At 38.4% G+C, this 16,815-nt stretch overlaps 1 protein-coding gene across 1 annotated transcript in view; it reads left to right on the forward strand.

Annotated features, from left to right (window-relative positions):
* Positions 1-16,240, forward strand: part of grik3 (glutamate ionotropic receptor kainate type subunit 3) — a 144,734-nt gene extending 128,494 nt beyond the window's left edge. The window contains exons 13-16 of the mRNA XM_047157198.2: positions 651-868; positions 10,297-10,522; positions 10,718-10,968; positions 12,281-16,240. Of these exons, the coding sequence (XP_047013154.1) occupies positions 651-868; positions 10,297-10,522; positions 10,718-10,968; positions 12,281-12,709 (1,124 nt within the window). The 3' untranslated portion in view covers positions 12,710-16,240. The remainder of the gene's footprint in view (positions 1-650; positions 869-10,296; positions 10,523-10,717; positions 10,969-12,280) is intronic.
* The last annotated feature ends 575 nt before the right edge of the window (positions 16,241-16,815 follow it).

Raw genomic sequence — 16,815 nt, forward strand, 5'->3', positions numbered from 1 at the left:
GCATTTAATGGAAATGACATGGTTCATTAGTAGCTTTTGTAATGCTGAATTGAAAATCTAAACACATTATTTCTTACTGCATGTTGTTGATATAAATATAATGATTCTCCTTAAAGCCTAAATATGAACGTTTTGTACTGTTAGAATTTGGTGTTCTAAAAAATAAATATATTGTAGCAAAATATATATGTACAAATGTTGCCTATAATATTAGTTCCATTTGTCATGATAGTGCCTTTCTCAATTTGATGAAAATGTAAAGATACTCCTTTAGCATTTCACAGTTTGAGGCTTTCCCACATCTTCCCTCTATTCTGTACTGCATGAAGAAATTCCATTACTCATAGACCCAATTAAAGACATTTTATTAAATTTTATTTCAGTTTAAGTAATTTTGTCTGGCTGGATTATTCAGTATGTCTTATTGATTTTTCCCCCTGCATTCCGATTGGCATGGCCAAGTTAAAACAAATATGCAACATTCATCATATTTGCAGACCTTTCTGGCAGTTCATTTACAGTCTTTTCCTAGCTGTGTTTAAATGCTTTACACCACTTTTCAATCAGGGTTGTTATTTAATTTTCTGATGTTATTGCTGTACTTAAAAGTTGGTTTGAGGGATTAAAATGAACTGTTTATTCCACCGTAGGTTCTGAGCTGATGCCCAAAGCTCTCTCCACACGGATTATTGGGGGCATCTGGTGGTTCTTCACCCTTATCATCATCTCCTCCTACACAGCCAACTTGGCAGCTTTCCTCACTGTGGAGAGAATGGACTCTCCTATTGACTCAGCTGATGACCTGGCCAAACAAACCAAAATTGAATATGGAGTAGTAAAAGATGGAGCTACTATGTCATTTTTTAAGGTAGAATTGTCTTTATAATTCTACATTCTATGCCGTACAAAGGTGTGTGAGTGTGTGTGTGAATGCTCAGTGTCGCTTTCTATTTTTAATTCTTTGTTAAAAGAGTCCCATCGATCCATTTTCTGTACTGCTTATCTCCTACTGGGTCATGGGGAACCTGAAGCCTATCCCAGGGAGCATGGGGCACAAGGCAGGGTACACCCTGGACGGGCACAATCACACACATATTCACACACCCATTCATACACTACAGACGCTTTGGCCATGCCAATCAGCCTACCATGCATGTCTTTGGACTGCGGGAGGAAACCCCCATAGCACAGGGAGAACATGCAATCTCCACACATAGGGCCGTGGTGGGAATCGAACCCCCAACCCTGGATGTGTGAGGCGAATGTGCTAACCACTAAGCCATAAATGTTTTTAAACATGAATTATTTTTGTTTATTGTTTTAATGTTCAAAAAATGCATTATTTCTCAAGTTATGTACATTATTGCAGTACCTATATTCCCTGGCTGCCTGAAACACTCCAATTTCTCCAAAACCTCTCCTTCCGAAAAGCCCAGAGTGCTCTGATTGGCCAGCTGACCCGGTGTGTTGTGATTGGCCAAAAGCCTTGTGTGTGTCGGAAATGTAACTCCCCTTGGCATAGCTTTAGTCTCCAAAGCTTCTAAAGCAATTCTAAGCTCATGAGCAGCATGTCGTCAGTTTTACCATATCACCGATGATCAAGCGGAACCAACTTTGCAAAAATGACTTGAGCAGAACATTTCACAGTGATAAGTTTTTATTTTGTAACTCTCTTACCTTTCAGATACGATGTAAATTCCAATCCCACCGGTGGGACTAACTATGCTGTACACACCTTATGTGTGTACATAGGTACTCATACAAAATATATTTGGAAAGCTAGGATTCTTGTGATTCGATTGATATAAACCGTTTCAAGATACAATCACAACAGCAGTATTTTACAATCAACAGGCCACCAACATACAAATAAACACTACAAATAAAAACTGAGACAACTTAGCAATCTTTAGTAAGTAAGTAAGTAAAATTTATTTGTATAGCACGTTTGACACAGCAACGCTGACCAAAGTGCTAAACAGAGTACAGAAAGTAAAATAGAAACAGAATTAGACCAAATAAAAGCAGACAATAGACAATAGAAAAAATCAATAAAAAATTTGTTTAAACAATTAAAAATTTGATCAAAAAGCCTGGTAGAAGAGATATGTTTTAAGCCTATTTTTAAAAGTAGTAATAGAAGGTGCAAGGCGGATGTCCAGTGGTAGTTGATTCCATAGACGGGGGGCAGCAACGGCAAAAGCTCAATCCCCCTTTGTTTTTAACCGGGAACCAGGGACATGCAATAGAAACCTATCAGAAGATCTTAGACATCTGTTTGATGAATGTGGATTAGGAAGATCCACAAGATACGAAGGAGCTTGATTATTAAGAGTTTTAAAAACAAACATCAGAACCTTAAATTGAATCCTAAAACGGACTGGGAGCCAGTGAAGCAATGCTAAAATTGGGGTGACACGACCAAACTTCTTTGCCCTGGTCAACAGCCTTGCAGCTGCATTCTGAACCATCTGAAGATGAGCCAGCAATGACTGAGGAAGACCCAAGTATAATGAATTACAGTAATCTAAGCGAGAAGTAATAAAAGCATGAATAACCTTCTCCAAATCCTGTAAAGACAAAAATGTTTTGAGTTTTGAAATAATCCGTAGCTGATAACTAGTCTTAACGACCAAATTTATCTGCTTGGTTAAGCATAATTCTGAGTCCAGAATGAAACCAAGGTTCCGAATCTGGGAAGAAATTGAGGGAAAGTGTTTATGGAGCTCGTTAATTAGACCATCTCTCAATCTCAGGGGGCCAAAAACAATTATTTCAGTTTTGTCTTCATTAAGTCAGAGGAAATTATTTGTCAACCATTTTTTAATGTCATCCAGACAGTCCAACAATGGCTGAATGGAGTCACCAGCTTTCAAAGGAATGTACAACTGGGTATCATCAGCATATAAATGAAAAGAGACATTGTGAGCCTAATAATATTCCCCAACAGCTGCATATAAATTAAAAAGAAGTGGGCCCAAAATGGAGCCTTGAGGAACACCACTAATAATAGGACTAGAAGAAGAGCAGAGATTACCCAACGCTACCGAGAAAGACCTGTCCTTAAGATATGAGCTGAGCCATTGTAGGGCAGTGCCCTTGATACTAAACAGATGCTCTAAGCACCAGAGAAGTATGTAATGGTCTACAATGTCAAAGGCAGCTGTAAGATCTAGTAGCATCAACACAGGATTTTTACCAGCATCCACTGTTAGTAAAATGTCATTGGACACTTTTAACAAAGCAGACTCCGTGCTATGAAAAGCAGTGAAACCAGATTGTAAAGATTCAAATAACATAGCTGAGTTTAAAAACAGGAGCAATTGAGATTGTACTACGTTCTCTAGCAGCTTTGACAGAAACGGTAGCTTAGAGACAGGCCGATAATTATTATCCAAACCCTGTTTCTTAAGCAAAGGTTGAACAATAGCATGCTTAAAACAATTTGGGACCACCCCTGCATCCAAAGAAGAATTTATCAACACTTGCACTTGGATACTGGGGCCAATTTCAGAAAAGGTTGCTTTCATAAGCACAGCGGGAACAACATCAAGTGGCGTGGATGATATTTTCATCTGGTTAACCAGATCACACAGTTCCTTTAGAGAAACGTGTTCAAATTGATCAAATGAAACCGGTAAAGCCAGTGAATTTGGGGACAGGTCTGAGAAATGCAGAAGTGAAGGAAGTGAAGTGAAGGAAGAACGAATAGTAATTACTTTATCAGCAAAAAAATGTAAAAACTTCTCACAAAGTTCAGCCGAGGGTTCCCCATGGAATTGGCAGCTCGGATTAATAATTGAATTTATCGTGGTGAATAAGATCTTTGGTCTATGACAGTGTGTAGCAATTAAGTCAGAGAAATACCTAGACCTAGCTGACTTTGCTGCACTCTGAAAGTTAAACAAACAATTTTTAAAAACTTGGAAGGACACAGTTAACTGATCATGCTTCCATCTCCGCTCAGCTCTATGACAAGCCTGTCTGAGAGAACGAGTATTATCGTCGAGCCAGTAATAAGATTTACGATTTGGTTGCTTCAGCTTAAAAGGGGCAATGGAGTCTAAAATATTGGAGCAAAATGTATAAAATAAGGCAATCAAATCATCAGGGCCAGAAGAAGACTCTGAAGCACTCAAGATAGATGTTTCAACAGCATTAGCTAGAAAACTTTCACTAAACTGAGAGGCAGTGAGTGAATTAATACAATGAGAATAATATCCTGAAGACCTAGTCATAACGGCAGAGCTCACGCATGGACATTAAAAACACTGGGCTTGTGATCAGAGAAGGAAGCATCTTCAATATTAACATCATCAACAGCGGTTCCATATGACAATATAAGGTCTAGTGTATGACCAAGGACATGAGTTGCCTGATTTATGTGTTGAATAAAACCAAAGGAATCCAAGATATTACAAAATTCAGTAACCAAGGGTCGACCAGGGCAGCAGACATGCACATTAAAATCACCCGATAATAACAAACGATCATATGACGGAACAATAGAAATTAAAAAATCACAAAAATCACTTAAAAAGGCATTGTCCGGGTTAGGTGGCCTATAGATCAAAGCACAGAATAGCGTGGAAGAGGTCGACTCTAACACAACACACTGTACCTCAAACGACGAGTAACTCCCAACAGACACTCTCCGAATGTTCAGTGACTGTTTAAAAACCATAGCAACCCACCGCCCTTACCAGAAGGCCTTGGAGTACTAATAAAACAACAGTTCGGTGGACAGAGTTCCTCGAAGACGGTTGACTCACCAGGACTAACCCAGGTCTCCGTCAGGAATAAAATATCCAGGTTATGTCTGGTAGAAAAGTCATTTAAAATGAAAGTTCTGTTGCACACGGACCTAGCATTAACCAGGGCCATGTTCATAGGAGACTGAGGTAGCAAGGTCCGATCCGGTGAAATTAATTCCAGTTGTCGGAGATTTAAACAGTTCACTCTTCTCTGACGAATCCATAATCGTGGAGGAGCAGAACAATTAGATGAATGTAGGAAGTCCGGGAAAATAGGCAGATGAAAAACATATCTGTAATCCCATGACCGTCGTATCAAGTGAAGCCTTCCAAGCTTAAGGGAAACTCAATCGATTGCCTGGAGGAAGCGATTGTCTGTCTGATTCTCACCCGAACACCAGCACGATTCCCTCTCTTCCTGCGGCGCTTCCTTAGAGGAGGAAAGCAGCAAGGTAGCCGGCGAGCGTACTCCACCGCGGGTCGGCTGGACGAGGATTGAAAACGAGAATACAGAGTTGGACAACATCGCAGATAAGCTCCCATATGGCTTCTGATGTTAAGCAAAGCTTGACGATTGTAGGTCAATACTGAATATACATGATACCAGTGTGACACGATACACAGTAAAAACAGCAGAGATGCCAGACGAACAGACAAAACAGATAGAACAAACTGAAATAGACGGGAAAGATAACAGAGGCGGCATGCCGACAGGTACACTGGCGCCATCTTGGAAATGCTTCTGGACACAGACCAGAGCCCGACGTTAGCGCAGGAAGTAAGATCCCTCTTGGACAAAGGGGCCATAGAACATGTACCCTGCTCCCTGAGGGAGGGCATTTATTACAGCCGTTCTTTCCTGGTCCACAAATAATAGAGGAGTATCCAGCCAATTTTAGATCTGCATCATCTGAACTGTACTCTTCGGACATACAGGTTCAAGATGCTGACGCAAAGTTTTGGCAGTGACGTACATTCTGGGCAACTGGAATGTGGGGGCATACATCCTGTTGAGGCAGGGGCTGAGGCCCAGGGATTGGTGGCTCCATCCACAAGTGGTGGAGTCCATATGGCAGAGGTTTGGCCAAGCAGGACTGCATGTGTTCGCCTCAGAGGAGACAACACACTGCCCGCTGTGAGTCGCCCTCACTCCTCCCGCACAATTAGGGCTGGATGCCATGGTATACATGTAGGCGAGGTCGCATCTGTACGCTTTTCCCCCGATTGCTCTGCTCCCACAAGTTCTAGCGAGAGTTTGCCAAGACAGTCTAAGTTTTCTGCTAGTAGCACCTTATTGGCCAGCTTGAATATGGTTCTCAGAGGTAATATCCCTGCTAGATGGTATGCCTTGGGAGATTCCCATCTGCAGGGATCTACTGTCTCAAGCCGGAGGGCTGCTATATCACCCTCTGCCAGATCTATGGAAACTGTGGGTCTGGCCCCTGAGGGGCAGTAGCTGGATCCTGGTCTCACAACTGAGGTTGTAGAGACCATGTTGAACACTAGTGCACCATCCACGAGGAAATTGTATGCGTTCAAGTGGCAGCTTTTTGTATTGTGATGTGAGGAACGCCAGCTAGACCCAGTGAACTGCGCAATAGCTACTGTCCTGGAGTTCTTACAAGGAAGTTTCTCAGTGGGGTGGGCTCCTTCTACAATTGGGGTTTACATGGCCGCCATTTCGGCCAGCCACGCCTCTGTTGATGGAGCCTCTGTGGGGCAAAATCCGCTAACTTCGAGGTTTATGCGTGGTGTGATGGGCTGAGGCCCATCTGCAGGCCACACAGACATTCCTTGGGTATTCTTATTCCCATAGTGTTATGCTAAATGCAGCGTGGAGTTCCCTTTGAAAGGAAACATCTGGGTTGTAACCCTGTCCCCTGAGAAGGGAACGAGACATTGCGTAGCTTTGTCATACTGAGGTAGGCCTGTGAATTGCGTCTTCGCTTCAGATAATAGAGGCTGATGACCCGGTTCACAGGTGCCATATATATATCACGCGACACGCTTAATTGCCACGTCACCTGATCACGGCAGGCCTATAAATAGGCATGATTTTACACAAGCTTCAGATGCCGGTCACACACAAGGGCGCTCCCATAGTGCTGAACGCAACGTCTCGTTCCCTTCTCAGGGAACAGGGTTACATGTGTAACCCACACGGTTTTCTCATGATTTGATCAAGTTTATTTTTAATAGTTACATGCCATAGTGAAATGGACATAAGCATAATTAATTCAGTTTGTAAGATAAAAAAACTTTTGAAATTGTCTCTGAGGCGCATTCACAGTCTGTACAGATGACATTGGACAAAGTTTTAAAATGTTTAAATGACCTATTCAACAAATACATTAATAACAAAAAATTTAACTAACAGCACAGACTGAATTAATCAGTGAGTAGTTCTTCATCAGTGTTAGCATAAACAAACTGTAGATCAGTTGAGTGAAGAAGCTGCTTGATGAGGTGTGATGAGGTTCGTGTTTAAACACCACTAGTGACTTGTACATTAGGTGACAAGATAGAAAGTGATGTGGATAATGATAATGATAATGAGTCTTTATTAATCAAATATACATTACAGCACAGTGAAATTCGTTTCTTCACATACCCCAGGGTATGTCTGCAGGGCCAGACATGATACAGCGCCCCGGAGCAGAGAGAGTTAAAGTCCTCGCTCAAGGGCCCAACAGTGGCAGTTTGGCAATGCTGGGGCTTGTACCCCCGACCTTCCGATCAGTAACCACCAAGCCACCACTGCCATCACTGCATGGTGCTTCTGATAATCAAACTGATGTTGTATGCCCCATTGTGAACTTATAATTCTTTAAAATTTGGCAGTAACATAGTTTTTTTTTCCATAAGTAAACCTGTGTTTTCAGTAGAATAGGAATGAAATATTTAAATGCTAGAATTTTACTTCTGTTTTTGATACATACAAAAGAGAAATATATTTTATTGAGTGTCGCAACACAAGAACAATCACCCTATCATTGGGAGAACATACTCTCTCTCCCTTGTCAATTGCAGTTACCTTAGCCAATCATGGCCATCTGTGAGCTGATGCATGCAGAATAGGGCACATAGCACTTTCCTCTAAGTGTGTGACATAGCCCATTAAAATGCAGCAATGAAATGTTTACCAAAGTGTTTATATTATTCATCAGTCTTGGTGGAAGTTAACATGTTAGTGAAACAAATGATCAAATATCTCACTGCAATATCACGCTGTTTGTTCATTTAAATCTGAAACTGTTTTAGTAGACAGTGCTGTCTGCATGAATATCTCATTTGAAGCCCAGGCACAGTGCTAATACACATAAAGGGAAACCTGTACATCTGTTGATGGTTATTACAGATTCATGTACATGGTGTTTTAATGGGATGAAAGATTAACGCTCATTGGGCAGCAGGTTTTTGTCATTTTGATAGATGACGTTTTGAGTCCTGCCCAAACACAGGGGCATCCTTGGGACTGAATGGACTATGGGTGGGTTGGTTTGGGTTGGTTGCACAACAGAAAAAACCCCATCTCAATGTTTATTGGACAGTGTGCTCTTTGTTTGGATGCACAGCTTCTTTTTATGATGATTGGTAGTCCTTACAAAGGGAAACTCATAACCAACTGCCAATCACTGAAAAGGGAATGAACATGACTGACATTTCAAACTTAAAAATATCAGTGAGTCGGAATCTCTTAGAGCCTGCAGTGGTGGTGTAATTTGTAAATATGTAAATAAACTGTAAATATAAGTTTTGCAAGATTTGCATTCATTTGTTGTTTATACAGTATATCTAGCTAGCTGGCACTTCCCTTTTCAGTTAGCAAATGGCATACACTGCTAATGTCCTGATTTACGTAAAGTCTTTTGATTCTCTTACGTATGACGAGAGAGAGAAAATTAAACAAAAAGACAGACCAATGCTCATGCATATATGTATGTGAAGGATTTTGTTCCCACTGCACATTTATTCTCTGATCATCGTTTTTAAAAAATTTTGAGTGGAGTACATGATTGCAGTATGTAAAATTAGAAGACTAAAGAGACAGGTGTTTGCTCTCAAACAATCACTGCTGTCCATTTTTCCTAATTAGGAAAAACAGATCCAAAAACTTTGACTGTGTCATGTGAGTTAACAAAATGAAGTTAAAAATTTCAGCCATGAAATGTTGTTAAGGGCTATACTGAAGAAAAAACATGAAATGTTAATTTTGCATTTTATCAAGTCTAATCAAAGAGTGCTCACACTCTCTCTTGTCTAAATCTCTTGTCACTTTAGATACTTGAAGAATTGAGCCAATAATTAACTGTGATTAGCTATGGCAGCTAACATGACCTCCTTGTAGAATAGCATGAAATGCCATTTACTCATGTAGGACTCTATTAATCCATCACAAGATCCCTTTTTTCCTAGATTTGAGTAGACTTTTTTCACGTCTTAATGTCATCATGTTATTGTATGCTGTGAGTCAAGCAAAGCAATTGTGAGAATAGATTATGAATGCATTAATCCAGAGGAGAAAGAAGCTGCTTCAATCAGTGTCACTTGTGTCATTCTCTTGCTTATTCATTCCTAAGGAGTCCAAGGCTCAAGCCAATTCCCAGCCACTTTCAATTACTCTGTGAGACACCAGGGAAAATAGCATTTGAGGGAGGGAAAGAATAACAGGTGCTCAAGGTTAACAAAACAATGTCAGCAGCAGCACTGCGTAGTTCTGAGTTCGAAAATCTCACAGTAATGGAGCCAAAGCCCAGGAGAAAAAAGTGCTTGCTTGATTCATCAGTGTGACTGTAGGTTCCCATGTGTATGTGTGTGTGCATGTGTAGATTTCTAGCTAACTACATGGTGTTTGCATTTATTACTGTGGTGAACATGGATATTTCCTGAGCTGTGCCACACTTTTATGATAGCATTTCTCTTAGTTTGTCAGTGGCATTCTTGTACAATTCTGATCTAGATTCTTGTCTAGTCACAGATTAGATTTAAAGTTACCCTGAACATTAGTGATGCTATTTCCTCCATTTAATTTTTGTTACTTTAGGTGCATCCCAATTCGTGTACCTATGTACTATTCTATGCCATTTTGTAGTGTAAATAGTTTGAGTAGTGTCTTCACACTGAAAATTTCAAATAGAAAAAGAACACTTTAAATACCCAGATGATGCACTTCAAACAAAGGAAGTGTGGAATGTTGCGCACTTTCAACTGTCGCAGCTTTAATTACGTGGGGGAGGGGCTATCAGACTCCTATGTTGAATGAAATAATAACCTTATAAAATTTATACACTACACAGTTGAGTAAGTAGTGCATACATGCATAGTGTATAGTGCGTTATTTGGGACACAACTTTTAACTTTTTTTGTTATTCTGTGGTCACATTTGTATGTATGTATGCATTCCACTGTGTAGGCATTAGTTTGGCTAATAGGGTGTATAGTATAATGAAGGGTAAGATGAAATAATGGGACAATGATATGCTCATATCCTCAAATGAGACCCAGACGATGCCAAATGATTTCCTGTTTTCTTTTCTTTTAGAAATCCAGAGTCTCAACATTTGAAAAGATGTGGGCCTTCATGAGCAGCAAACAGAGCACATCACTTGTCAAGTCTATTGAAGATGGCATCCAAAGGGTTCTGAAATCTGACTATGCCCTGCTTATGGAGTCTACAACCATTGAATATGTGACTCGCAAGAACTGCAACCTAACCCAATTTGGAGGCATTATTGACAGCAAGGGTTATGGCATTGGCACCCCCAAAGGTAATGCTGGTCTAATTTTGCTGGTGTAACCTGTTCATTCAAATTAGAATTGTATTGATCTGGCCCATATCAATATTTAAATAACAATTTCAGCCATAACAGAGCAAAATACTTCAATTCAGAATGACTTCTTATTTAAGCAGCTGAATCATTAGATATGCCCCAGGTTATAGGAGTGTCACCCTTGTCACCTAGGCTCACCGTACAGGGACAAAGTGACCATAGCCATCTTGAGCTTGCTGGAAGATGGACGCCTACACATGCTGAAGGAGAAGTGGTGGAGTGGAAGTAGTTGTCAGGAAGATGAGCGCTATGAAACAGGCCCGATGGGCATCCAGAACCTGGGTGGCATCTTCATTGTTCTGGCTTCAGGCCTGGTGCTTTCCATTTTTGTGGCTATAGGGGAATTTATCTACAAACTTCGGAAAACAGCAGAACGTGAACAGGTGAGTGATTATTTTTTTGTTTGTTTAATTTGTTTTTCCATGGTTTTAATGCAATTATTTTTGTTTTGTTTATTTGACTTTTCCATGGTTTTAATGTTTTTGACCTCTGCAAAGAGGAAGTTTACAGTAGGGATTGATGGTATATGGTATATAATAAAAATTACACAAAGCTTTCAACTTTTTTTAAGCATAGTTGAGTGAAACTGCAATTCCATTTCATGGTAGTTTTGTTGTGGCAGTACAGGCTTTCATTCTGGATTTGCAATGACATGAAAATTCTGGGACAAAGCCAATATCTTTTATTTCTACAATATTTACTTGTATCCACTCTAGTATTGATATTTTAGATAATTTAATTTATGATGATTTTAAACAACCTTCTTCTGAATCCAGTATGGTGCTGATATGATTTCATGTTCCTGATGTCTTCTAATTTATTCTATGTGCCAAAAAATAACTGCATTTACCTTATTGTAAATGTGTCATCAGGTGTTTTTAGACTTTATTGCTATGTATATTACAGAAACACAGACAATTCAATCAAGTCTTTACCTTGTTAATAGTCATTTGAATAATGTACTGTACAGTATATGTCTACGATACTGTGTTGCACTTTACTTGTGCTTTAGTTTTTAGCTTTAGCTTTGGCTTAAACATGTGCCATCAAAATATTTTGATTGTTTTGAAGTGTCAAATCACAGGCTCACTTTTTTGATGTCGCATTTGGTCTTTTTTTTAATGGTTCCACATTGCAAAAAACTTTTTGGCCAGTCATGTATGAAGCCATATATTATTTTACAAGATAATTTATTTTTTATGATAAGTTTAATAAACTGTAGCCAGCTCCATGAGTTAAGAGTAATATCTTTTCTCACAAACACTCAATACATAGCCGATGGCTCATAAAAGAGAATATATTAGAAGAAATATTTTATGATTGCTGGTATAAAATTCTGCCTTGCATTTGCTACATTTATTTTAATTTTAGCAGATGATTACTAATTGGAGCATGGAAAATTAATCCCCTATTAGTCACAGCACATGTCAAAATGGAACAAGGAATAGTTGTGCATAGCCAGTTATTTGACCAAGGGTTGCACTAGACGGGGTCCTGAAGGTAACAGGACAGAGCGTAAAAATGTCTGAAAAATCATTTACTTCGTTGTCATGTCCAGGTCACTTTAGTTCATGACATTCAGTTAATAGTAACATAGATGGTTTTGGTGTTCACACCAATTTAACATGAGTGTACTTACTTCCTCTTTTTGCTACACTCCCCCTCCCCAACATGCCTCTTTTTTTCCCTCAAGAGGTCTTTCTGCAGTGCGGTGGTGGAAGAGATCAAACTGTCGTTCACGTGCGAGAGAAGAGTGAAACACAAACGGCACCATGCACCACCCACAGCGAAGACGGACGCCGTGATCAACATGCACACCTTCAACGAGCGCCGTCTACCGGGAAAGGACAACATGAGCTGCAGCAGCGCTGCAATGACGCCCGTGTTTCCATGACATGCCTGGGTGACGGTCACCTGAGGCATATGCCTAGCACTGTGCCCGAGAGCATGGACTATGGCACCGAAATGATAACAGCATTCACCCTCAACCGCAGAGACACCCGCAACCACACAGCCAAGCAGAACGGTGGTGCAAGCAGCAACCCAGGTAATGACCATGTCCTCAAACCTATGTATCCCACCATGCCATTGAGGGAGGGAGGACGCTCTGTGTCCTTTCTCTGAGAGAGAAAGAGAACAATGAGGCCAGAGCTAGCTAGGACCGAGTCTGATGTTTATGTATGAAAAACAAACACATGTTCACCATCTGTTCACTGGAAATCAAGGAGTACCCAGTAAACCCATAGCCTTGCCACCCCCACCCCAATCCCACTCATACCGAGAAGAAAAGAGACAAGCAATCCTTTGGAAGAAATGATTTAAGAGAATAAGAGGCTTCTTTGAAGTACGGCAATAAAAGCACTTCAAACTGACAAGAGGGGTGTAGATTTTTGTCCTGGAGTACCATTTATAGCACATCAAATTAATTTAGAAAATTTGTGCTTTCACTGTTGTTATTTGGGTTTGTAAAGCACTGAGGGTCTTGGGCGCTACACAGGAGCATATGATTCTATTGGGCTACATTACTCAGATGCTTTGAATCTTTTATTTAATTTGAAATTGTAGACTGTCTTATTGGTAATATCTGCAGTTAGTCACAGTGTGCAAAGCTCTAGATCTGCATTCCCAAGAAGGCTACAGAGAAGGTGGCCTCCTTCCTGGTTCACCAATTGAATGCACAAAACAAACAAGGTAATAAAGGTTCTGAACCATGTGCTCTGTCTTATCATAGTGCCATAACTAAATTCAATTTGTTTGTGCTCTACATCACTTGTGCCACCAGATGTTTTGTACACATTCAATGATAATAAGATGACTGATTAACATAATAATTGCCAAAGATCTGTCTACAAAAAATGTTAGATATTTAAATACAGCATCTATCCTAAAAGTGCAAAGGATAAGACTGATTCAGTTGCTTGATAAACTGTTTATTGTGCAAATTCACTTACATATTTTTATATATTTAATGATTCATCGTAAGGCATAATTGCTAACCACATAATAGTAAGATATGGTGAAACCTACTAAGTTTGGTATAATTCACTAAACAAAAACAAATATAATTGAAAACAAATCTTTCATTAACTTCAGTGTGGTAGTGATTTGCATTCTGTATAACACATTTACTTTTTTCATTTCAATACAAATAGAAACATATTTATAGAGATGCATAAATACATCTAATTAAATATCTGCCTAAAGTGTGGATATTAGATTTTCTGTTCAGAATGGCCTTTGTTAACAGCATTTGCAATATAAAATTAACACACTATGTATCCGGGCTTTTCGTTTATTTCTGTACTTGCTGTCTGGGTCAGTGAGTGAAGTGACTTGTAAAGAGGCTGAAAAAAAAAGATTATTGTGTTGTAATTTGCCTAATGTACAATATTAACAGGAAAGCACATATCTACATACACAAAAAAATTATCACTGTCCAATAACCTACAGAATGCACTGTAGGTGTGACATTCTCACAATGTACACTTTATGCAGTGACCCTCCTTTCATTGTACGTGTGTGTGTGTGTGTGTGTGTGTGTGTGTGTGTGTACCGTTTTGTATGCTTGCATACATGTGTGCATGCATGCAAGTATGTGTGCATTTCATGTGGCAAAATTTTAAAATACTTAATAACATTGGCTCTTGCATTGCCTTTAGCCGTTATTCATTTCGCAGGCATGAGCTAAAAGCTCTGCAGCAGCAGTTAGGCTTTTAGCATGCTGTATGTGAGGAGGTGCTGAAGTCTGCCATGATGCTCACTGAAAGTAGCATTCTGATTCTTTATTTTCCAGTTTTGAGGGTTCATTGCAGCCACAAGTTTTACCAAATGGGATTCCTCAGAATAAAGGCAAAAACCCAACGATTGGGTTTCTTATACAGAGAGAAAAACGACCCCATTTCATACTAGTCTTATTTATCCTAGTCAGTGACCAACATTAAGTGGCTGTTTTTGTAGACTGCATTAGCTTAGGTTCAGTGTCTAAGATTTCCTTAGTTTGTGTAGATGTGACAAACAATACAGATGACCAGTGTTAGCATTATGAGACGTAGGTGCTAAGAGTCTTGCTGCCTTTTCAGATAGCTCAAGAGACCGCATACCTCTGTGAGGTAAATATAAAGGACAGTGTCAAAAAAAAAAAACCATCTTGTGTTCAGTATTTTTATTGCCGATAATGTAACAATCAAAATAACTCCAATTCATGTGACTTGGTGTTGATGCGGTGAAAGCTCATTGTGTATGTGTCATTTAAATTTAATGTAATTTTCACACCCTCTTGCAAAGTAGACTATATATTAGATTAAACTGAGAATTAATGTATTTTGCTAAATACTGATTTTTACCTGTAAATTGTCTTCTTTATTTCCCAGCACTGTTTGTTTTTAATCTTTCAAATGCTGTATCAGAAATTGTACATGCATTTTGTAGTATAGGATCTGATATATGGCTATACTTAAGAGAGAATTTAGAGGACAGTGATTTTATTATCCATGGTACATGTGCATTACCATTGGCTGATAGCAGTATCAAGTAAGCAAAGGAAATTGTGTGATGTATGTATTCCCCTTTTAACGTATTCATATCAGGTGTACATAAATAAAGAACTGAATTTTATTCTCAGTGCAGTATAGCTGTGATTGATTTGAAGGAAGGTATGACTTTTCATGATTTCTTTCACATTTCTGCAAAACTCTTTATGGCTCTTTGGAATATCAACTTTTTATCACTTTAAAATGCATAACAGATTTTATTTTGCACAGATCCTGAAATGTCTGGCTCCAAATGTGAGACTAGAATGTGGTACTATGCCTTTATTCTAAAACATTATGAAATATTAAAATATTATAAATAAAGTATGAGAAAGTATCATTCAAACAGTTGATCTCAATTACTTAAATAAATTAGGTGAAGATGCTATTAAACTATCATTCACATTTAAGGTCACCAGATGTTGTAGTATCATGAGTATTTTGTAGATTTTTTTAGTGTACCCAGTTGTGGAATAAAAGTTTGTAAATTTGTTGTTAATTAGATTTCTTAATGAATGGCTTCTACAGTGTGATTTAAGTCATACATAATTGTAAAGACAACATTATGCAACAAACACCACTGAACATTTTACAGATGTTTATGAATCATTAAATACTGTAAATGGTTACATAGTCAAAATCATGAATAAAAACATGAAATCTTTTTTTTATTGGCAATAATCTGAACCAAATGCTTTATGTAGCTCGATTCAATACAAAGTTGTTTCATTTAATATATTTCTTTTTGGAAGTCTTGCTTGAGTGTTTCCATTTATTTTTATGATTTAGATAACATTTTTGTTACCTTGATAACAGCCATTCATACAGAAATCCAGACAATTCCAATGGGTTCACAAACTATTTACACAGCTGTAAGCCTAATTATCCTTACACTGTGAGAAATTAATTTCGTTACTTAAATGTATTATTTACTGTGCCACAGTGTAAAGACCACATTATTCAAATATTTCTGTAACCTTTATGAACCGACTATTATGAAGTGACATTTTTCTGTATTGATTGCAACTTAAAATAGAACATTTAGTTTGAGTATTTGAATCAGTCCTATTTATGGAACATAAACCTCTATTTTATAAAATAATTATTAAACAATGTGAATGCTGTTGTTTTGTAAGATTACATGAAACAAAAGAAAAATAAAATCAACTTTTACAAGTCTCTTGATCTATTCAAATGTTCTTTACCATTGTTCAGTTTTCATTATTATTATTATTATTATTATTATTATTATTATTATTATTTGGGGCGGTATTGTTGCACTTGATTGTTAAGTGGGGATTGTGTATACAACTAAACAACTAATATCAAGGTGCTGCCCGGGGTTCATTTATGGACATGAAGAATTTCTATGAATATAGATTTTGTAATGTTTTGTAATTTTTCTCTTAGTATTTGTATGTCATGAGAGGGTGCATGACAATGAAGGGAGGATTAAGAAGGCAGGAGAGTGATTGAATTATTTTTTATTTCAACACAATGTGAATAATTTAATTGTGCAGATTGCTGTATGAGTTATATGATTTTTAAGTTTTTAATAAAAAATATATGAAATGTGTTAGTGATTTTATCCTAGAATTTATAGAATCAACAGTAAATGAGGAACCATAGATATGCTGCATATTTATTATTCAGGTTCATGGGACAGGGTTCATGAATACAGTCAGTACTGTCCTGAAAATG

This window comes from Ictalurus punctatus, chromosome 1 (assembly GCF_001660625.3).
Source record: "Ictalurus punctatus breed USDA103 chromosome 1, Coco_2.0, whole genome shotgun sequence".
NCBI classification, from domain to species: domain Eukaryota; kingdom Metazoa; phylum Chordata; class Actinopteri; order Siluriformes; family Ictaluridae; genus Ictalurus; species Ictalurus punctatus.